This window comes from Pseudophryne corroboree, chromosome 10 (genome assembly GCF_028390025.1).
Source record: "Pseudophryne corroboree isolate aPseCor3 chromosome 10, aPseCor3.hap2, whole genome shotgun sequence".
NCBI classification, from domain to species: Eukaryota; Metazoa; Chordata; class Amphibia; order Anura; family Myobatrachidae; genus Pseudophryne; species Pseudophryne corroboree.
The window spans coordinates 140,602,851-140,625,768 of NC_086453.1; the positions used below are offsets into that span (position 1 = coordinate 140,602,851).

A 22,918-nucleotide genomic window follows, 5' to 3' on the forward strand; every position below is an offset into this window, starting at 1 on the left:
GGCCCTGCACCCTTTGAAAAAATACAGAAAAATAGTACTTTAAGCACCTAACTGGCCACACTGCAGCGGGATATGGTCGTTAGATCGACACAGCTTAGGTCGACAGTAATTAGGTCGACCACTGAAGGTTGACATGCATTAGATCAACATGGTCAATAGGTTGATGTGGTCATTAGATTGACATGTACTAGGTCAACCGGTCAAAAATGTCGACATGGGTTTTTCACTTTTCCCCCCCATTTTTTGGACTATTTCATACTTGACGATCCACGTGGACTACAATCAGGAATGATTAACCTGCCCGAAGCTCGCTCGCCATGCGAGGGGACACTGTGCACTAATTGGTGTTCCCCGTAATTTCACGAAGAAAAAGTCCAAAAACCCATGTCGACCTTTTGACCTGTCGACCTAGTACACGTTGACCTAATGACCATGTCGACCTATTGCCCCTGTCGACCTAATGCATGTCGACCTTCCATGGTCGACCCAATGACTGTCAACCTAAGTTGAGTCGACCCAACGACCCATACCCACTGCAGCACAGCACACAGCAGCATGTGCCGGGCTGAGGAGAAGAGCTGCAGCCGCTGATGCCTAAGTAAAGAGGGGGCAACAAATTGGGCCCCTCCATCAGACCTGGGCCCAGGTAAAAAGTACTTCCTCCCCCCCCCCCCCCCCTCCCCTCTTGGCACCACTGCATATCTTTTTACACATGATCAAATATGGAATCTGTAAAATGCAATGCTTTTTCCTCCCATCGGTGTTGAAAATATCCTCAATATCAGCATATCCCTTACCTTTATTGTAGTTTCCACTAATATACCTTATTTTCTATTGATAGATATACTATTAATAATGCCTTTGACTGCACACCATTTACACAAGACTAAATATTTTATGTCTCATTACTGTTGCTCTTTGCCCGGACGGGTGAAGCACAGACACCCCACTATCAGTACGGACACACTTTGGTAAAGTTAAAAGTCCAGGCCACTAGATTACAGGTTAAAGTGTAACTGACTCACAATGTGTGTTCACATCAACTTAATTCATTCTTCAATTCCACAGAAGGGCAGACACTGATGAAGTTTTGTTTTGTGATCGGCATTACTGTTAATAGGAAACATGGATATTCTAGAGACAAGCTCAAGACATAAGAAGAAATCCCAGGCTACTGTAAGTGTCACTATTATTGGCAGCTGGGGAATAAAGGGGGAGATGGGGGGTGGGGGTGGGGGGGTGTTAACACTGAGATAGTAATTGATAGCTCAAGAAAGTTGCTGAGTGAATTTCAATTTACTTATTAATTATAGCACAGGTAACAAATATAACAGTTAACAAGAACCATTGTTCATCAAACTGATGTATTGTGTCTGAAGCTTATTAACATTAGAGGACATTTAGGGGTCTATTTATTAATATTCAGAGCTTGTGTCCCTGCAAGACATTATTAATATACCCCGTATGACATGATATGCTACATGCTAAACTTTTTTGGGGTAGAATGCAGGAAATAAGAAAGATTGAAAATGAGTGATGTCACACTTGTGGGTGGAGCTTACTTGACTACAAAAATACTGTATGTGTGGCTTGTCAGTTTACTATAGAAGAATCAACGGATTCATTGAGCTAGTTCACTACATAGATATACTAAGTCTTCGATATATGCAGGGGTGTATCTAGGGGTCTGGGCGCCCCTGGCAAAGTAAGGGACTGGCGCCCTCCATTTTTGAAATAAGGAAGGTGCATGTGCAAAAAAGGAACATGATCTTGTGGGAAAGGGGCATGACCATACAATAGTTCCCCCAATTCAAATTATGCTACACAGTAGTTACCCTTATACACATCATGCACACACAGTAACAGTTCCCTTTACACATTATTCCCACACAGTAAATCCTTATAACACTGAGGAGACATCAGCAGTGCCTGGCCTGGCTGAGAAGGCAACGCCACCCAAGGCCAGGTAGTATAATCAAATAGTAGTGCAAAGAAGTGCAGTGCACTACCAAATGGTGCAAGTAGAAAAAAATTCTTAGTGGTACTGTATGCGCATGCCTTCATCGCGCGCATGTCAAAAAAATGTGTGGCCACATGGGGCGTGACCAATGAAAATGGGGGCGTGATAGACATATGACCCCAATAATGCAGTGACAGATACACATATGCCCCCAATAGTGCCAGATGCGCATATGCCCCCACAGTGCCAGATATGCCCCCACGGTGCTAGATATGTCCCCACAGTGCCAGATACACATATGCCCCAACAGTGCCTGATATGCCCCCACATTGCCAGATACACATGCCCCCACAGTGCTTGATATGCCCCCACAGTGCCAGATACACATATTCCCCCAGGTTGCCAGATATGCCCCCACATTGCCAGATACACATATTCCCCCAGGTTGCCAGATATGCCCCACATTGCCAGATATGCCCCCACAGTGCTAGATGTGCCCCCAGCAGCGCAACTCACCATTGTTGATGCTGCTGCTGCCTGGGGCCGGCACTGTCTGCTGCTGCTGTCGGGGAGAGGAGAGCGCAGCACGCGCCTCTCCTCCCTCATTCCGGTCTCCTCCTGCAGCGGCGGCATCCTGTAGCTCAGATTCTGGCACCGGTCCGCGAGCCAATCAGAGCAGTGGCGGCTCCTGATTGGCTGCCGGTCCGCGAGCTCTGATTGGCACACAAACCAGCATTTTAGTACATGCCGCCGCAGCCGCCGGACTCAGGGGGGAGAAACCGCTGGTCTACGGACTGAAGGGGGAAAAAGAGGCGCATGCTGCGCTCTCCTCTCTCCTCTCTCCATGGTGTCTGCAAGGTGGTGTATCGGCTGGGAATTTCTTACCAGGAACGCAGTACCGCCATACTTGCAGCACTGGCACTACCTAACTCTCCTATTCAAATGTACATAGCTGTAGTCCCCCCTCAGCACATAGCCATAGCCCCCACCAGAACACAGCACATAGTTATTTCCCACCTCCCAGCACAGTCAAAGTCCCCCTCCCCCTCCCAGCACATAGCCATAGTCCCCTCCCAGTAAATAGCGATAGCCTCCCCACCTCTCCAAGCAATAGCCATAGTCCCCCCAGCACATAGACGTAGTCTCCACCTCTCCCAACACAGTCATACAGTATTCCCCACCCTCCTCCCATCACATAACAATAGTTCCCTGCCAGTATAGATAGCCATAGTCCCCTTCCCTGCACATTGCCCCTTACCTCCCCAAGCACATAGCCATAGTCCCCATCCCCCTCCTAGCACATAGCTGTAGTCCACCCTTAGCACATACTGTAGCAGTAGCCTCCCCCACTCCCAACACATACATAGCCTTCCCACACAGCACATAGCCCTAGTCCCCACCCCACTACATCCGAGCAGATAGCCGTAGTGTCTGGCAATACCTGCTGTGCTGAGATGCCTGGGATGGAGGGCGAAGGATCGCTTTTCAGGCCACAGTGTACCACGATGGGGGGGGTCAGTTGGGAGGCTCCTGCACTCGCTGCTCTGCTCAGTTCAGAGCAGAGCAGCGGTGAATAGACGCTGTGTGCATGCGCACAGCATCTATTCGCAAGAGACAAAGGGACTAGAGGCATGCCAGCAACTCAAGGAACGCTGATCATGCCCCCACAGCTACGAAAATTGGAGGCATGGCTCGCGATTGCGGCATGCCCACGAAGCCATGCCCCTTTCTTTAATTTTCTGTTAAATCATTCTGATGGATCCAAGCAGGGGGAGATGAACTACTTTTAAAACTGATATGTCTTGTTGATATAATGTAAATAGAATAAGAGAGGACCACAAAAGTGTAATGTGTTTTAAAAAGAACAACAAAATGTATTTGCTCATAATAAAATAATAATAAAAGCTTACTTGAAAATAGTCCTGCTGTAATTGCATTAGGAAACTCCTGGGACCAAGGAACCTCCCAAAATAATAATCATACAGTATGCTGTAAATGTCCCGAAAATGTAAACATGCCTGGGAAGATCCTTGTTCATTTTGTCCGTTACTGTAATAGGCATGTAACGACTTCACCCAAGCTCCTGATAGGGTGTATTAACATAATTGACCCAGTATTTGCCAAATTAGTACAATCCCCTTTGCAGACAGGCATTTTACCTGCACCACTAAAGCAACTGTTATGGTGCCCATACACATGTGCGATGCCCTGCGAAGTGACATCGCGGGGCATCGCACCGGCAGTTCAGGTGCGATGAAATCGCACCTGAACTGCCAAAGTGATTACCATGCGATCATGCGATAGACCGCATGGTAATCATTTGATGGGCACGCCACCGCCGAGTGGGAGTGGCCTCTGGCTGCTCCCGGCGGATGCACATTGCGCATCGCAGTGCGATATATCGCATGTGTTTTAAAAACACATGCAATCGCACTGCGATGCAATAAATATTAAGTGCAGCACCTACTATTTTACAACGCGATATTTGAGCGGCGTGCCTGCACATCGCGTTGCATGGTGCTCAATATGTGCATACAATCATGTGACTGATCGCACAGATGCGATCAAAATCGAAAAATTGTATGCCATATTGTATAAGTGTATGGGCTACATAAGACTTCTTTTAAAAATAAATAAATTAAATAATAATAATAATGATGATAATAATAATAATAATTGAAATCCTGACTGCATGACTAACTACAGATTAGTAGCCTTCCTTGTGTAGGAAAAGTTATTGAAAAGACCAGAAGCCCATCTGTTAACACATAAAATGTATTGTTCATTCCAGACAACATAGCACTGAAACCTAGAGAGTGCTAAATGATCTTCTCATGGCAAGAGACAGAGGTGATTGTTCATTCTCAATCCTACTGGATCTCTCTGCAGAATTTGATACTAGAGATGAGCAGTTCTATTTTGCTGAAAACCGAACACACCCGACCTTTGGTGTTTTGAGATGAACTGAGTCCCGGCTTGAGTCTTCTCACCAAGTTCGAGTCTCTGATCTGAAAACTAGAGATGAGCGGGTTCGGTTTCTCTGAATCCGAACCCGCACGAACTTCATGTTTTTTTTCACGGGTCCGAGCGACTCGGATCTTCCCGCCTTGCTCGGTTAACCCGAGCGCGCCCGAACGTCATCATGACGCTGTCGGATTCTCGCGAGACTCGGATTCTATATAAGGAGCCGCGCGTCGCCGCCATTTTCACACGTGCATTGAGATTGATAGGGAGAGGACGTGGCTGGCGTCCTCTCCATTTAGATTAGGAGAGAGAGAGAGAGATTGACCTGAGGCTGATACTGTAGAAGAGAGTGCAGAGTTTAGTGACTGACCACAGTGACCACCAGCAGTGCAGTTGTTTTATTTAATATATCCGTTCTCTGCCTGAAAAAAACGGTACACACAGTGACTCAGTCACATACCATATCTGTGTGCACTGCTCAGCCCAGTGTGCTGCATGCCTGCATCATCTATGTATATATTATATATCTGACTGTGCTCAGCTCACACAGCTTATAATTGTGGGGGAGACTGGGGAGCACTGCAGTGCCAGTTATAGGTTATAGCAGGAGCCAGGAGTACAAGACAGTCACATACCATATCTGTGTGCACTGCTCAGCCCAGTGTGCTGCATCATCTATGTATATATTATATATCTGACTGTGCTCAGCTCACACAGCTTATAATTGTGGGGGAGACTGGGGAGCACTGCAGTGCCAGTTATAGGTTATAGCAGGAGCCAGGAGTACATATTATATTAAAATTAAACAGTGCACACTTTTGCTGCAGGAGTGCCACTGCCAGTGTGACTGACCAGTGACCTGACCACACTGACCACCAGTATAGTTAGTAGTATACTATATTGTGATTGCCTGAAAAAGTTAAACACTCGTCGTGTGACTTCACTTGTGTGGTGTTTTTTTTTTATTCTATAAAAAACTCATTCTGCTGACAGTGTCCAGCAGGTCCGTCATTATATAATATATATACCTGTCCGGCTGCAGTAGTGATATATATATATTTTTTATATCATTATTTATCATCCAGTCGCAGCAGACACAGTACGGTAGTTCACGGCTGTAGCTACCTCTGTGTCGGCACTCGGCAGTCCATCCATAATTGTATACCACCTACCCGTGGGTTTTTTTTCTTTCTTCTTTATACATACATACTACTACATCTCTTTATCAACCAGTCTATATTAGCAGCAGACACAGTACAGTACGGTAGTTCACGGCTGTGGCTACCTCTGTGTCGGCACTCGGCAGTCCGTCCATAATTGTATACCACCTAACCGTGGTTTTTTTTTCTTTCTTCTTTATACATACATACTACGACATCTCTTTATCAACCAGTCTATATTAGCAGCAGACACAGTACAGTACGGTAGTTCACGGCTGTGGCTACCTCTGTGTCGGCACTCGGCAGTCCGTCCATAATTGTATACCACCTAACCGTGGTTTTTTTTTCTTTCTTCTTCATACATACATACTACGACATCTCTTTATCAACCAGTCTATATTAGCAGCAGACACAGTACAGTACGGTAGTTCACGGCTGTGGCTACCTCTGTGTCGGCACTCGGCAGTCCGTCCATAATTGTATACCACCTAACCGTGGTTTTTTTTTCTTTCTTCTTTATACATACATACTACGACATCTCTTTATCAACCAGTCTATATTAGCAGCAGACACAGTACAGTACGGTAGTTCACGGCTGTGGCTACCTCTGTGTCGGCACTCGGCAGTCCGTCCATAATTGTATACTACCTAACCGTGGTTTTTTTTTCTTTCTTCTTCATACATACATACTACGACATCTCTTTATCAACCAGTCTATATTAGCAGCAGACACAGTACAGTACGGTAGTTCACGGCTGTGGCTACCTCTGTGTCGGCACTCGGCAGTCCGTCCATAATTGTATACCACCTACCCGTGGTTTTTTTTTCTTTCTTCTTTATACATACATACTACTACATCTCTTTATCAACCAGTCTATATTAGCAGCAGACACAGTACAGTACGGTAGTTCACGGCTGTGGCTACCTCTGTGTCGGCACTCGGCAGTCCGTCCATAATTGTATACCACCTACCCGTGGTTTTTTTTTCTTTCTTCTTCATACATACATACTACGACATCTCTTTATCAACCAGTCTATATTAGCAGCAGACACAGTACAGTACGGTAGTTCACGGCTGTGGCTACCTCTGTGTCGGCACTCGGCAGTCCGTCCATAATTGTATACCACCTAACCGTGGTTTTTTTTTCTTTCTTCTTCATACATACATACTACGACATCTCTTTATCAACCAGTCTATATTAGCAGCAGACACAGTACGGTAGTTCACGGCTGTAGCTACCTCTGTGTCGGCACTCGGCAGTCCGTCCATAATTGTATACTAGTATCCATCCATCTCCATTGTTTACCTGAGGTGCCTTTTAGTTGTGCCTATTAAAATATGGAGAACAAAAATGTTGAGGTTCCAAAATTAGGGAAAGATCAAGATCCACTTCCACCTCGTGCTGAAGCTGCTGCCACTAGTCATGGCCGAGACGATGAAATGCCAGCAACGTCGTCTGCCAAGGCCGATGCCCAATGTCATAGTACAGAGCATGTCAAATCCAAAACACCAAATATCAGTAAAAAAAGGACTCCAAAACCTAAAATAAAATTGTCGGAGGAGAAGCGTAAACTTGCCAATATGCCATTTACCACACGGAGTGGCAAGGAACGGCTGAGGCCCTGGCCTATGTTCATGACTAGTGGTTCAGCTTCACATGAGGATGGAGGCACTCAGCCTCTCGCTAGAAAAATGAAAAGACTCAAGCTGGCAAAAGCAGTAGCACCGCAAAGAACTGTGCGTTCTTCGAAATCCCAAATCCACAAGGAGAGTCCAATTGTGTCAGTTGCGATGCCTGACCTTCCCAACACTGGATGTGAAGAGCATGCGCCTTCCACCATTTGCACGCCCCCTGCAAGTGCTGGAAGGAGCACCCGCAGTCCAGTTCCTGATAGTCAGATTGAAGATGTCAGTGTTGAAGTACACCAGGATGAGGAGGATATGGGTGTTGCTGGCGCTGGGGAGGAAATTGACCAGGAGGATTCTGATGGTGAGGTGGTTTGTTTAAGTCAGGCACCCGGGGAGACACCTGTTGTCCGTGGGAGGAATATGGGCGCTGACATGCCTGGTGAAAATACCAAAAAAATCAGCTCTTCGGTGTGGAACTATTTCAACAGAAATGCGGACAACAGGTGTCAAGCCGTGTGTTCCCTTTGTCAAGCTGTAATAAGTAGGGGTAAGGACGTTAACCACCTCGGAACATCCTCCCTTATACGTCACCTGCAGCGCATTCATAATAAGTCAGTGACAAGTTCAAAAACTTTGAGTGACAGCGGAAGCAGTCCACTGACCAGTAAATCCCTTCCTCTTGTAACCAAGCTCACGCAAACCACCCCACCAACTCCCTCAGTGTCAATTTCCTCCTTCCCCAGGAATGCCAATAGTCCTGCAGGCAATGTCACTGGCAATTCTGACGAGTCCTCTCCTGCCTGGGATTCCTCCGATGCATCCTTGCGTGTAACGCCTACTGCTGCTGGCGCTGCTGTTGTTGCTGCTGGGAGTCGATGGTCATCCCAGAGGGGAAGTCGTAAGCCCACTTGTACTACTTCCAGTAAGCAATTGACTGTTCAACAGTCCTTTGCGAGGAAGATGAAATATCACAGCAGTCATCCTGCTGCAAAGCGGATAACTGAGGCCTTGACAACTATGTTGGTGTTAGACGTGCGTCCGGTATCCGCCGTTAGTTCACAGGGAACTAGACAATTTATTGAGGCAGTGTGCCCCCGTTACCAAATACCATCTAGGTTCCACTTCTCTAGGCAGGCGATACCGAGAATGTACACGGACGTCAGAAAAAGACTCACCAGTGTCCTAAAAAATGCAGTTGTACCCAATGTCCACTTAACCACGGACATGTGGACAAGTGGAGCAGGGCAGGGTCAGGACTATATGACTGTGACAGCCCACTGGGTAGATGTATGGACTCCCGCCGCAAGAACAGCAGCGGCGGCACCAGTAGCAGCATCTCGCAAACGCCAACTCTTTCCTAGGCAGGCTACGCTTTGTATCACCGGTTTCCAGAATACGCACACAGCTGAAAACCTCTTACGGCACCTGAGGAAGATCATCGCGGAATGGCTTACCCCAATTGGACTCTCCTGTGGATTTGTGGCATCGGACAACGCCAGCAATATTGTGTGTGCATTAAATATGGGCAAATTCCAGCACGTCCCATGTTTTGCACATACCTTGAATTTGGTGGTGCAGAATTATTTAAAAAACGACAGGGGCGTGCAAGAGATGCTGTCGGTGGCCAGAAAAATTGCGGGACACTTTCGACGTACAGGCACCACGTACAGAAGACTGGAGCACCACCAAAAACTACTGAACCTGCCCTGCCATCATCTGAAGCAAGAAGTGGTAACGAGGTGGAATTCAACCCTCTATATGCTTCAGAGGTTGGAGGAGCAGCAAAAGGCCATTCAAGCCTATACAATTGAGCACGATATAGGAGGTGGAATGCACCTGTCTCAAGCGCAGTGGAGAATGATTTCAACGTTGTGCAAGGTTCTGATGCCCTTTGAACTTGCCACACGTGAAGTCAGTTCAGACACTGCCAGCCTGAGTCAGGTCATTCCCCTCATCAGGCTTTTGCAGAAGAAGCTGGAGACATTGAAGGAGGAGCTAACACGGAGCGATTCCGCTAGGCATGTGGGACTTGTGGATGGAGCCCTTAATTCGCTTAACAAGGATTCACGGGTGGTCAATCTGTTGAAATCAGAGCACTACATTTTGGCCACCGTGCTCGATCCTAGATTTAAAGCCTACCTTGGATCTCTCTTTCTGGCAGACACAAGTCTGCTGGGGTTGAAAGACCTGCTGGTGAGAAAATTGTCAAGTCAAGCGGAACGCGACCTGTCAACATCTCCTCCTTCACATTCTCCCGCAACTGGGGGTGCGAGGAAAAGGCTGAGAATTCCGAGCCCACCCGCTGGCGGTGATGCAGGGCAGTCTGGAGCGACTGCTGATGCTGACATCTGGTCCGGACTGAAGGACCTGACAACGATTACGGACATGTCGTCTACTGTCACTGCATATGATTCTCTCACCATTGAAAGAATGGTGGAGGATTATATGAGTGACCGCATCCAAGTAGGCACGTCACACAGTCCATACTTATACTGGCAGGAAAAAGAGGCAATTTGGAGGCCATTGCACAAACTGGCTTTATTCTACCTAAGTTGCCCTCCCACAAGTGTGTACTCCGAAAGAGTGTTTAGTGCCGCCGCTCACCTTGTCAGCAATCGGCGTACGAGGTTACATCCAGAAAATGTGGAGAAGATGATGTTCATTAAAATGAATTATAATCAATTCCTCCGCGGAGACATTGACCAGCAGCAATTGCCTCCACAAAGTACACAGGGAGCTGAGATGGTGGATTCCAGTGGGGACGAATTGATAATCTGTGAGGAGGGGGATGTACACGGTGATATATCGGAGGGTGATGATGAGGTGGACATCTTGCCTCTGTAGAGCCAGTTTGTGCAAGGAGAGATTAATTGCTTCTTTTTTGGGGGGGGTCCAAACCAACCCGTCATATCAGTCACAGTCGTGTGGCAGACCCTGTCACTGAAATGATGGGTTGGTTAAAGTGTGCATGTCCTGTTTTGTTTATACAACATAAGGGTGGGTGGGAGGGCCCAAGGACAATTCCATCTTGCACCTCTTTTTTCTTTTCTTTTTCTTTGCGTCATGTGCTGTTTGGGGAGGGTTTTTTGGAAGGGACATCCTGCGTGACACTGCAGTGCCACTCCTAAATGGGCCCGGTGTTTGTGTCGGCCACTAGGTTCGCTAATCTTACTCACACATTCAGCTACCTCATTGCGCCTCTTTTTTTCTTTGCGTCATGTGCTGATTGGGGAGGGTTTTTTGGAAGGGACATCCTGCGTGACACTGCAGTGCCACTCCTAAATGGGCCCGGTGTTTGTGTCGGCCACTAGGGTCGCTAATCTTACTCACACAGTCAGCTACCTCATTGCGCCTCTTTTTTTCTTTGCGTCATGTGCTGATTGGGGAGGGTTTTTTGGAAGGGACATCCTGCGTGACACTGCAGTGCCACTCCTAAATGGGCCCGGTGTTTGTGTCGGCCACTAGGGTCGCTAATCTTACTCACACAGTCAGCTACCTCATTGCGCCTCTTTTTTTCTTTGCGTCATGTGCTGATTGGGGAGGGTTTTTTGGAAGGGACATCCTGCGTGACACTGCAGTGCCACTCCTAAATGGGCCCGGTGTTTGTGTCGGCCACTAGGGTCGCTAATCTTACTCACACAGTCAGCTACCTCATTGCGCCTCTTTTTTTCTTTGCGTCATGTGCTGATTGGGGAGGGTTTTTTGGAAGGGACATCCTGCGTGACACTGCAGTGCCACTCCTAAATGGGCCCGGTGTTTGTGTCGGCCACTAGGGTCGCTAATCTTACTCACACAGTCAGCTACCTCATTGCGCCTCTTTTTTTCTTTGCGTCATGTGCTGATTGGGGAGGGTTTTTTGGAAGGGACATCCTGCGTGACACTGCAGTGCCACTCCTAAATGGGCCCGGTGTTTGTGTCGGCCACTAGGGTCGCTAATCTTACTCACACAGTCAGCTACCTCATTGCGCCTCTTTTTTTCTTTGCGTCATGTGCTGATTGGGGAGGGTTTTTTGGAAGGGACATCCTGCGTGACACTGCAGTGCCACTCCTAAATGGGCCCGGTGTTTGTGTCGGCCACTAGGGTCGCTTATCTTACTCACACAGTCAGCTACCTCATTGCGCCTCTTTTTTTCTTTGCGTCATGTGCTGATTGGGGAGGGTTTTTTGGAAGGGACATCCTGCGTGACACTGCAGTGCCACTCCTAGATGGGCCAGGTGTTTGTGTCGGCCTCTAGTGTCGCTTAGCTTAGTCATCCAGCGACCTTGGTGCAAATTTTAGGACTAAAAATAATATTGTGAGGTGTGAGGTATTCAGAATAGACTGAAAATGAGTGGAAATTATGTTTTTTGAGGTTAATAATAATATGGGATCAAAATGACCCCCAAATTCTATGATTTAAGCTGTTTTTTAGTGTTTTTTTAAAAAAACACCCGAATCCAAAACACACCCGAATCCGACAAAAAAAATTCGGTGAGGTTTTGCCAAAACGCGGTCGAACCCAAAACACGGCCGCGGAACCGAACCCAAAACCAAAACACAAAACCCGAAAAATTTCAGGCGCTCATCTCTACTGAAATCCTAATCTTGCATGTTTGGATGGCTTGTTAAGACGGGGAGATTTCCCCTGAGACGTGTGCGGTGCGGTCTAACACAGACCGCTCAGCACACATCTCTCCCCCCGCTCAGCACAGCACGATGTGTGCTGAGCGAGGTGGGGATGGACGGGGGACCCAGCGGTGAAATGAGCGACCTGCTAGATTGAGCCTGCATGCAGACCAATCTAGCATCGGCAATAGCGACACGCGGGACTGCGCATCGCTGTTGCTGGCACCCCTACACACGGAGCGATGTTCAACTAATTTCTAAGTAATCTCTGCTCCATGTGTACCCCCCTAACCACTTAATTATTTATTTTGCCTAAAACCGCTCCGAAATTGTTGGTTTTTTTTATGAGTGAATTAGGTGAAGAACATGACTTTTACCCTATCCATACATCGAAACATCAATCGGGAACATAGCGACCATTGGGAACATTGCGACCATCGCAGCTTTCATTTTGAAAGTCGGGACAGCCTCCAGGTACACAGGGGGTCTTGGGGGGGGGGGCTAATTTACACTTCCCCAGTGGCTACTATTGTCTGCAGCCGCTTGAGGGGGGATCCTGGCGTGGTGACCGATCAGCAATTATCGACAGCACGGCAGACGTGGGGAGAGTGCATGGAGGCAGAGGGACCATCCGGTCCTCTGACAGCAGCAGCGGAGGGAAATTTCCCTTCCCTGCCACTGTTAACACAGTTTATCTGACTGGTCGCATCATGTGCGAGCAGGTCAGATAAAGCACTTGCAGGCATGGTCGCATCTGATGTGACCATGCCAGGCAAGTGGTTAAGTGCTTTCATCATGATTTCAGGAGCCATTGGGAATTAACGTTATTGATATTAATAATACAGTAGGACCAAAAACAGGTCCAAATTGCATGATTTTAGTTGTTTTCATAATTTTTTAATAAATTCAGATCCAAAACAACTTGTATTTTGGTTTTGGTAAAACAACCCTCAATGATGATTTAGAACCAAAACATGACGTCTGCGCACATGTCTGTTTAATACCACGGACCATACATTTCTAATTGAGCAATTGAAAAATTACTGTGGACTACATGGCACAGTCCTTAACTGGTTCAGATTGTTTCTTCAGGTGCATAATAGTTGTCACCAGTGCCAAAGCCATTTGGTGTTCCACATGGTGGTCTCCTAATGGCCCATACACACTATGCAATATCGTTCCCAATCTGAACGATATTGTTCAGACCTAAATGATATTGCATAATGTGTATGCATGATCCGACGTACAATGCGCACTTCCGCGAGTTGCATGCAACGTCGTACGTCGGACTGCATGCAGTCTTGATGAGGTTATATTGTGTGGTTTTGAACTCCAGTGTGACATCGTTTATAGTGTGTACACACGATCCGATCTGATATCTTACACAATATCATACGATATTGTATCGTATGGGATCGCATAATGTGTACATAGCATAACTCCCATGCTATTGTATATGCAGTATACAGGCTACCACTTGGGTGAAATAATCAGACATCATAGTCTGGCCTATCAATGCTATGCAGATGATACACAACTGTGCCTGTTCTTTGTAACAAGTACTGATAACCCAATACCAACCATGGGATCAGTATGAGATCCCGCCGGACAAGATCCGGCTGGTTGTAATACCGACACCGACACCCCGACCGGCTCAATCCCGACAGGGGGGGCGAGTGCAACGCAGCCCCTTGCGGGCTCACTACGCTCGGCACACTAATTTATTCTCCCTCTTTCGGTGTCGTGGACACCCACAGATGGAGAATATGTTGGGATTGTGCCGGTCGTGATCCCGGTATCGAGATTCCGACCGCCGGGATTCCATCCGGCAGGATCTTGACCGCATCCCCCAACCATAAATGGCTGTCTAGGTGAGGTCAAGGAGTGGATGAATGCCAGTTTGCTCCAACTGAATCTTAATAAAACAGAGGGGTCATAGGATAAGAGCCCACAGTCAAATGACAAGACTACAACTTTACCAGCTACTTAGACTTAAGTTTAGAGTTGCAGAACACTGACTGTGCAGAATCTTGCTTTTCCTTTATTGTGGCTGTGCACTAAAGCATCAGGTGCCAGCCATAATCAAATCTTCATTCTGTCATCTGAGAAACATAGCCAGAATCAAGCAATTGATTCTAAAGATGTGCGCAGATCCTTGTGTTTTGCTAACAACCCCTCTACCCTCAAGTGTCATTGGTTCATTTGTGGGTTTGGTTTTGGATCCGGGTTTCTTTAAAAACAGATAAAAATCTATGAAAACAGCTAAAATCATGTGACTTGGATCTGTTTTTGCTCCTATAGTATCATTAGCATCAATAATATTAATGTCCAGAAATTTTCAGTCAAATATGCCCATATTACCATTGCAATCTCCTGAGTCAAATGGCACCTGAAATCATGAGGTGAAATCATGAGGGAGAGACAACCCCCTAAAAAATGGGTGAAAATGTCCACAATTGAGTACCCTGTGTCGAATTACTACCGTTTTTTTCAAACGGTCAAAAAAACAGCACTTAATTGAATACCCCACTCAATGTACTAGGTTTACTAGCAAAAGAATTTCTTTTTCATCCACTAGGGGTCACTGGAGTACTCTTGGGATATGGACGGTTCCACTGGAACTAGGCACTGAACAGTTAAACTTTGACTATATCTCCCCTCCATATCCCAGAGTACCTCAGTGTTTTTTCGGTGCTCACAGAGCAACTAGGCTTGTGGAGGTGGATCCACAATTATTGATTTTTTCTTTGATTATTTTTTGAAAACATCCCTTTCCCCCTTCCAAGAAGGCGAGGGTTTGGGATAGTGAAAGCTGCTGTTGCAGCTGTGGGTGTCGGACCTCTCTAAAAAGAGCTCCCTCACTTCCACGTGCAGGACACCTGCAGTAAAAGGCTGACAGTGCTTACAGAGAAGCCCCGTCATTGCCCTCACCACAGGGTCCAGGTATGTTGTTTGGGGCGGTCAGCTCATGCTGCCGCCCCGCTGTGTGGGATTACTGTGTGTGTAGTTGTGCCACGCCGCTGCCCGCAGCCGCCCGCCGCCGCTTCCAGCGCCGCTGTGTTAATGTCTCTACCGCTGCGCTGAGCCACGCTGGTCTTTGGAGGACGCTCCACGCGGCATATCGTCTGCTCCGATGCACTTCCGGAGGGCGCACAAGGCCAGTCTCCATGTACAGAGTAGCGGTACATGGAGCACGGGGGAGAGGGGGAGGCACACTTCTTTGAAAGTATGTATGACCTAACACAGAGCCAGCAGCGCTGTATAGATAAGTAACAGGAATATATGCATTTAAGTATAATCTGCTACATAGATTAATGTTTGCACTTTGTGATATTCTGTGAGCATGGGGACATATATAAACCATGCTTCCTGTTTTTCCTGTTTCTTTTCAGAATTTCCTGTATACATCTCTCCACCATTGAAGGCGCTGGGGTGTTAGGGGGATTTTGGGATCAGACATATTACTGGCACATTTGGCCAGAGATATAGAGACACCTTAGTGCTATTTACTGAGTCGCACAGGTTCTTTGTCTTTGTATTTGTATTGTTTTTTTTTTTTTTTTGGCATAATGAGTAAGACACCAGCAAAGTCCAAGAAGCAGGTTTACTGCAATGTCTGTAAGGGTGTATTACCTGATGGATTTACCACATGTAAAGTATGTGTGGTAAATTCCGAAACAAATACAACTCCTGCTTCGGTTCCAAATCCAGTTTCTACCCCGGACCCGCCATGGGCTATATTAGCAGATGTTTTAGCTGGATTGCAATCAGAGTTGGCCGCCTCTCGGCAGGAGCGAGAGGCGGCAAGATCTGAATCTAGGGTGAGACCGCTAGAACTTCCTGAGGGGTCTCAGCCTTACCAAAGGTCCAGATCTTCTTTGACTAAAGGGGATAAGTTTCATTTTTCCTATAAGCTACCGGCTGCTATGTTAATGTCTGATGATTCTTCGCCAGACCTCACTTTACAAGATATGGGTGAGGAGGGCGAAGTAGACCAGCAGTTAGAGGGTGACGATTTTGACAGGCCAGGTATTGATAATCTCATCAGAGCAGTGCGTCAGTCTCTGAATTTTACAGAAACTGAGGAGCCTCTGACAAATGATGAGGTCGTTTTTACTAAACGACAAAGAACTCCAGTTTGTTTTCCTGTGTCAGAATCTCTTAATAAAATGTTACTAGAAACAAGGAAGAATCCGGATAAACGGTTTTCTGTACCTCACAGAGTTAGGTCTAGCTATCCGTTTCCAGAGTCTATGACAGCTACATGGGAGAATCCGCCGTTGGTGGATTCATCTGTGTCTAAACTTACAAAGAAATTAACCATACCAGTACCAGCTGCAACTACACTCAAGGACCCTTCGGACCGTAAAATAGAGGTTATGCTGAAGTCCATGTATACAGCGGCAGGAGTGCTGCTTAGACCTGGGTTGAGTGGCATTTGGGTAACTAAAGCACTAATGGTATGGATAACAGAACTCAGATCTGCCTTAACTGATGATCATCTTATATTTCTCGCTGATCCAATCTGGGAAGCGGCTGACTATTTATGTACAGCTTCTACTGACGTCTGTCAGCTTACTTCTCGCCTTTCTTCATCACTAGTCACAGCACGACGTGCGCTCTGGCTACGCTCTTGGCGAGCTGAGGCAGAGGTAAAAAAAGGAATAGAAGCATTACCTTATGAGGGCGAGAGGTTATTCGGTCCTGAATTGGACAAATGGATTTCTGAGGCCACGGGAGGAAACTCGGTTTTCTTACCATTTCCTCCAACAGTGCCTAGAAAAAGATATTCTGGACCGGCGTTCAAATCTTTTACACCTCAGTCCTTTCGCGGGCGTGGCAGGGGAACGGCCACACCAGGTAGACGAGGTCGGGGACGTAGTTTCCAACGAGCCAATACCACTCGTCAGGATACTAAAGTCACCGGTAAGCCAGTGGCATGACGGTCTCCCAGCCCATCTCGGATCTCCTATTGTAGGAGCACGTCTTCAGTCATTCCAGTTGGCGTGGCTTCAGACGTCCACAGATGGGTGGATCCGCAATCTAGTTTTAACAGGTTACAAAATAGAGTTCGACTGTCTCCCACCAATTCGGTTTTTCAGGACAGGACTGCCTCGGTCGGACGACAAGAGGGCGATTCTGCAGACTGCCATTCAGTCTTTGCTGGACGCAGCAGTTTTGGTTCCGGTCCCTGTGCACCAACAGGGTCAGGGTTATTATTCCAGTCTGTTTGTAGTACCGAAGCCGGATGGCTCAGTCAGGCCAATATTGAACTTCAAGGGCCTCAACCAGTACGTCACTTACTACAGATTCAAGATGGAATCTCTACGATCAGTAATTGCAGGTCTAGAGCCACAGGAGTTTATGATTGCGCTGGATCTCAAGGATGCGTACTTACACATTCCGATTTGGCCTCCTCATCAAAGGTTTTTGCGGTTTGCAATACGACAGAACCATTATCAGTTTCAGGCTCTACCATTTGGCCTCTCGTCAGCACCTCGGGTATTCACCAAGGTGATGTCTGTGTTGATAGCTCATCTCAGATCTCTAGGAGTGATAATAGTTCCATACTTGGACGATCTGCTCATCAAAGCTCCGTCTCAACAAATACTACTTCAACAGGCATTGCTGACATACAATGTTCTGGTTCACCACGGTTGGATTCTCAACTTCAAGAAGTCACATCTAGTTCCGTCCCAACGACTTCAATTCCTAGGTATGATTCTCGATACGGTAGACCAAAGGATTTACCTACCCGAATAGAAAGTACGGGTCATTCGTCATCTGGTACAATTAGTGCTCAAGCCACGCACAGTCTCGGTTCTTTTGTGCATTCGCCTCTTAGGCACAATGGTGGCGGCTTTCGAAGCACTTCAGTTCGGGAGATTTCACTCACGTCCTTTTCAACTGGATGTGCTCGCACAGTGGTCGGGCTCACACTTACAGATTCACCACAGGGTAAGGTTGTCTCCAAGGACCAGAGTGTCTCTACTCTGGTGGCTCAGGGTACAGAATCTAACCGCAGGGAAACAGTGCGGCACCTGGAATTGGATAACTCTCACGGCAGACGCAAGTCTCAGAGGTTGGGGAGCTGTAGTTCAGAATCTTCAGCTCCAGGGTCTCTGGGCGGATCACGAAAGATTGCTGTCCATAAATGTCCTGGAACTCCGGGCAATTTACAATGCATTGCGACAGGCAGTGCACATCCTGCAGGCGCAGGCGGTTCAGGTGCAATCAGACAATGCGACGGCGGTCGCATACATCAACAAACAAGGCGGAACGAGAAGCCGCATGGCAATGCGGGAAGTAGCTCGAATCCTCAATTGGGCAGAATACCACCAGGTCATATTGTCGGCAGTGTTCATTCCGGGAGTGGACAACTGGGAGGCGGATTATCTCAGTCGTCGGGATTTTCATCCAGGAGAATGGGCAATAAATCCAGAAGTATTTCTCATGCTGGTCCAGAGGTGGGGTTACCCGCAGGTGGACTTGATGGCATCTCGCCACAATCATCAAATGCCCCAGTATGTATCCAGAACGAGAGATCCAGAGGCAGTGGCGGTGGATGCTCTCACAGTCCGGTGGCCATACAGTCTAGTGTATCTGTTTCCACCGTTTCCGCTGCTCCCGCTATTGCTAAAATGGATCAAAAGAGAGTTCGTCACAGTCATACTAGTGGCGCCTCATTGGCCACGGAGAGCTTGGTTCTCGGATCTTCGCGGATTACTCGCAGACGATCCTTGGCCGCTCCCACTACGTCCGGACCTGTTACAACAGTGTCCGTTTCTTTACCCCGATTTAGCGCGGCTGCGTTTGACGGGGTGGCTGTTGAGACCGCCCTCTTAAGAAGAGAGGGCATTCCAGAATCAGTCATTCCAACCATGTTACGAGCTAGAAAGCCGGTTACGGCAGCTCATTATTACAGAATTTGGCGTGCCTATATAGGTTGGTGTGAAGCTCGCAAATTTCCGACATCTTCTTTCAAGTTATCCCGTCTTTTGTTATTTCTACAGATGGGGTTAGATGGAGGTCTACGTCTATCCACACTAAAAGTGCAGATATCTGCTTTGTCAATTTACTTTCAAAGACGATTGGCTCTTTTGCCATCAGTACACACCTTTATGCAGGGTGTCCTCAGAGTACAGCCTCCATTCATTCCACCTACGGCGCCATGGGACTTGAATCTGGTTTTAGATTTCTTACAGTCTTTTCATTTTGAAACCCTTACAACAAGTGGATATTAAATTTCTCACTTGGAAAACAATTTTTCTTCTAGCCTTGGCTTCGGCAAGGCGGGTTTCAGATTTGGGTGCCTTGTCATGCAAGCCGCCATATTTGGTGTTTCATGATGACAGAGCGGAACTTCGGACGAATTCCGCTTTCTTACCAAAGGTAGTGTCATCTTTTCACATCAACCAACCAATAGTAGTTCCTGTGTTATCAGGACATTCTGAAACTCTGGATGTGGTACGCGCTTTACGCGTTTATGTATCTCGAACGTCCACGGTTTGTAAGACGGATACGTTGTTTGTTCTCTATGATGCTGCCAAGAGGGGTTGGCCAGCCTCTAAGCAGACCTTATCCAGATGGATAAAACTGACCATACGTCAGGCTTATCTTCAGGCTAGGTTACAGCCGCCTACTTCGGTAACAGCTCATTCCACACGTTCTGTGGGAACTTCATGGGCAGCTGGTCGGGGAGTTTCTACGACACAGCTTTGCCGGGCGGCTACATGGTCGTCAGTGCACACGTTTGTGCGCTTTTATAAGTTTGATACTTTTGCGGCATCAGCATCTAGCTTTGGCCGTTTAGTGTTACAGGTGCCAAATAGCTCTCCCGCCCACGGGGGAAACTTTGGTACGTCCCAAGAGTACTCCAGTGACCCCTAGTGGATGAAAAAGAAAATAGGATTTTGGTACTTACCAGATAAATCCTTTTCTTTGAATCCATAGGGGGCACTGGACGCCCACCCAGAGCAGTTGTTATCTGGTTGTGGTAAGTGCAGGGAATATTATGGTAACACACTCTTACCGACTGTTTCAAATTAGAAATTCTGTTGGGTTGGTGTTAACTGTTAGTTGTCATTTTTTGTTTGTGTCAACTTTATTGTTGTCCATTTTTTTTTTGTTATATGTATGTCTCCATTGTCAACCTCTATAGCTCCAGTTCGGCTCAGTAAAAAAAACACTGAGGTACTCTGGGATATGAAGGGGATATATAGTCAAAGTTTAACTGTTCAGTGCCTAGTTCCAGTGGAACCGTCCATATCCCAAGAGTACTCCAGTGCCCCCTATGGATTCAAGAAAAGGATTTATCTGGTAAGTACCAAAATCCTATTATTCCTGCTTAGACCTGGTACAAATACAGCAGCCAGGCTGTTACCTAATCAGCCGTATTCTGCCACATAATACTCGTGATGAGCGGGTTCGGTTCCTCGGAAACCGAACCCCCCCGAACTTCACCCATTTTACACGGGTCCGAGGCATACTCGAATTCTCCCGTATGGCTCGGTTAACCCGAGCGCGCCCGAACGTCATCATCCCGCTGTCGGATTCTCGCGAGATTCGGATTCTATATAAGGAGCCGCGCGTCGCCGCCATTTTCACTCGTGCATTGGAAGTGTTAGAGAGAGGACGTGGCTGGCGTCCTCTCCGTTTGTGCTTATTGCTTAATTGTGGGGACTGGGGAGCAGCTGTATTATATAGGAGGAGTACAGTGCAGAGTTTTGCTGATCAGTGACCACCAGTTTTATCCGTTCTCTGCCTGAAAAACGCTCCATATCTGTGCTCAGTGTGCTGCATATCTCTGTGCTCACACTGCTTTATTGTGGGGACTGGGGACCAGCAGTATTATATAGGAGGACTACAGTGCAGAGTTTTGCTGACCAGTGACCACCAGTATACGTTGTCTGCCTGAAAAACGCTCCATATCTGTGCTAAGTGTGCTGCATATATCTGTGCTCACACTGCTTTATTGTGGGTACTGGGGACCACCAGTATATTATATAGGAGGAGTACAGTGCAGAGTTTTGCTGACCAGTGACCACCAGTATACGTTGTCTGCCTGAAAAACGATCCATATCTGTGCTCAGTGTGCTGCATATATCTGTGCTCACACTGCTTTATTTATTGTGGGTACTGGGGACCACCAGTATATTATATAGGAGGAGAACAGTGCAGAGTTTTGCTGACCAGTGACCACCAGTATATATAGCAGTACGGTACGGAAGGCCACTGCTCTACCTACCTCTGTGTCGTCAAGTATACTATCCATCTAGATTCTATACCTGTGGTGCATTTTAGTTTTGCAGTTTGCTGACAGTAACCACCAGTATATATAGCAGTACGGTACGGAAGGCCACTGCTCTACCTACCTCTGTGTCGTCAAGTATACTATCCATCTAGATTCTATACCTGTGGTGCATTTTAGTTTTGCAGTTTGCTGACAGTGACCACCACTATATATAGCAGTACGGTACGGAAGGCCACTGCTCTACCTACCTCTGTGTCGTCAAGTATACTATCCATCTAAATTCTATACCTGTGGTGCATTTTAGTTTTGCAGTTTGCTGACAGTAACCACCAGTATATATAGCAGTACGGTATGGAAGGCCACTGCTCTACCTACCTCTGTGTTGTCAAGTATACTATCCATCTAGATTCTATACCTGTGGTGCATTTTAGTTTTGCAGTTTGCTGACAGTGACCACCAGTATATATAGCAGTACGGTACGGAAGGCCACTGCTCTACCTACCTCTGTGTCGTCAAGTATACTATCCATCTAGATTCTATACCTGTGGTGCATTTTAGTTTTGCAGTTTGCTGACAGTGACCACCAGTATATATAGCAGTACGGTACGGAAGGCCACTGCTCTACCTACCTCTGTGTCGTCAAGTATACTATCCATCTAGATTCTATACCTGTGGTGCATTTTAGTTTTGCAGTTTGCTGACAGTAACCACCAGTATATATAGCAGTACGGTACGGAAGGCCACTGCTCTACCTACCTCTGTGTCGTCAAGTATACTATCCATCTAGATTCTATACCTGTGGTGCATTTTAGTTTTGCAGTTTGCTGACAGTGACCACCACTATATATAGCAGTACGGTACGGAAGGCCACTGCTCTACCTACCTCTGTGTCGTCAAGTATACTATCCATCTAGATTCTATACCTGTGGTGCATTTTAGTTTTGCAGTTTGCTGACAGTGACCACCAGTATATATAGCAGTACGGTACGGAAGGCCACTGCTCTACCTACCTCTGTGTCGTCAAGTATACTATCCATCTAGATTCTATACCTGTGGTGCATTTTAGTTTTGCAGTTTGCTGACAGTGACCACCAGTATATATAGCAGTACGGTACGGAAGGCCACTGCTCTACCTACCTCTGTGTCGTCAAGTATACTATCCATCTAGATTCTATACCTGTGGTGCATTTTAGTTTTGCAGTTTGCTGACAGTGACCACCAGTATATATAGCAGTACGGTACGGAAGGCCACTGCTCTACCTACCTCTGTGTCGTCAAGTATACTATCCATCCATACCTGTGGTGCATTTCAGTTGTGCGCAGTATATATAGTAGTAGGCCATTG

The 22,918-nt window shown here is 46.9% G+C and overlaps 1 protein-coding gene across 1 annotated transcript in view; it reads left to right on the forward strand.

Annotated features, from left to right (window-relative positions):
• Positions 1-1,031: 1,031 nt before the first annotated feature.
• TMEM86B (transmembrane protein 86B) overlaps positions 1,032-22,918 on the forward strand; it is a 37,284-nt gene continuing 15,397 nt past the window's right edge. The window contains exon 1 of the mRNA XM_063941647.1: positions 1,032-1,176. Coding sequence (XP_063797717.1) covers positions 1,126-1,176 — 51 coding nt within the window. The 5' untranslated portion in view covers positions 1,032-1,125. The remainder of the gene's footprint in view (positions 1,177-22,918) is intronic.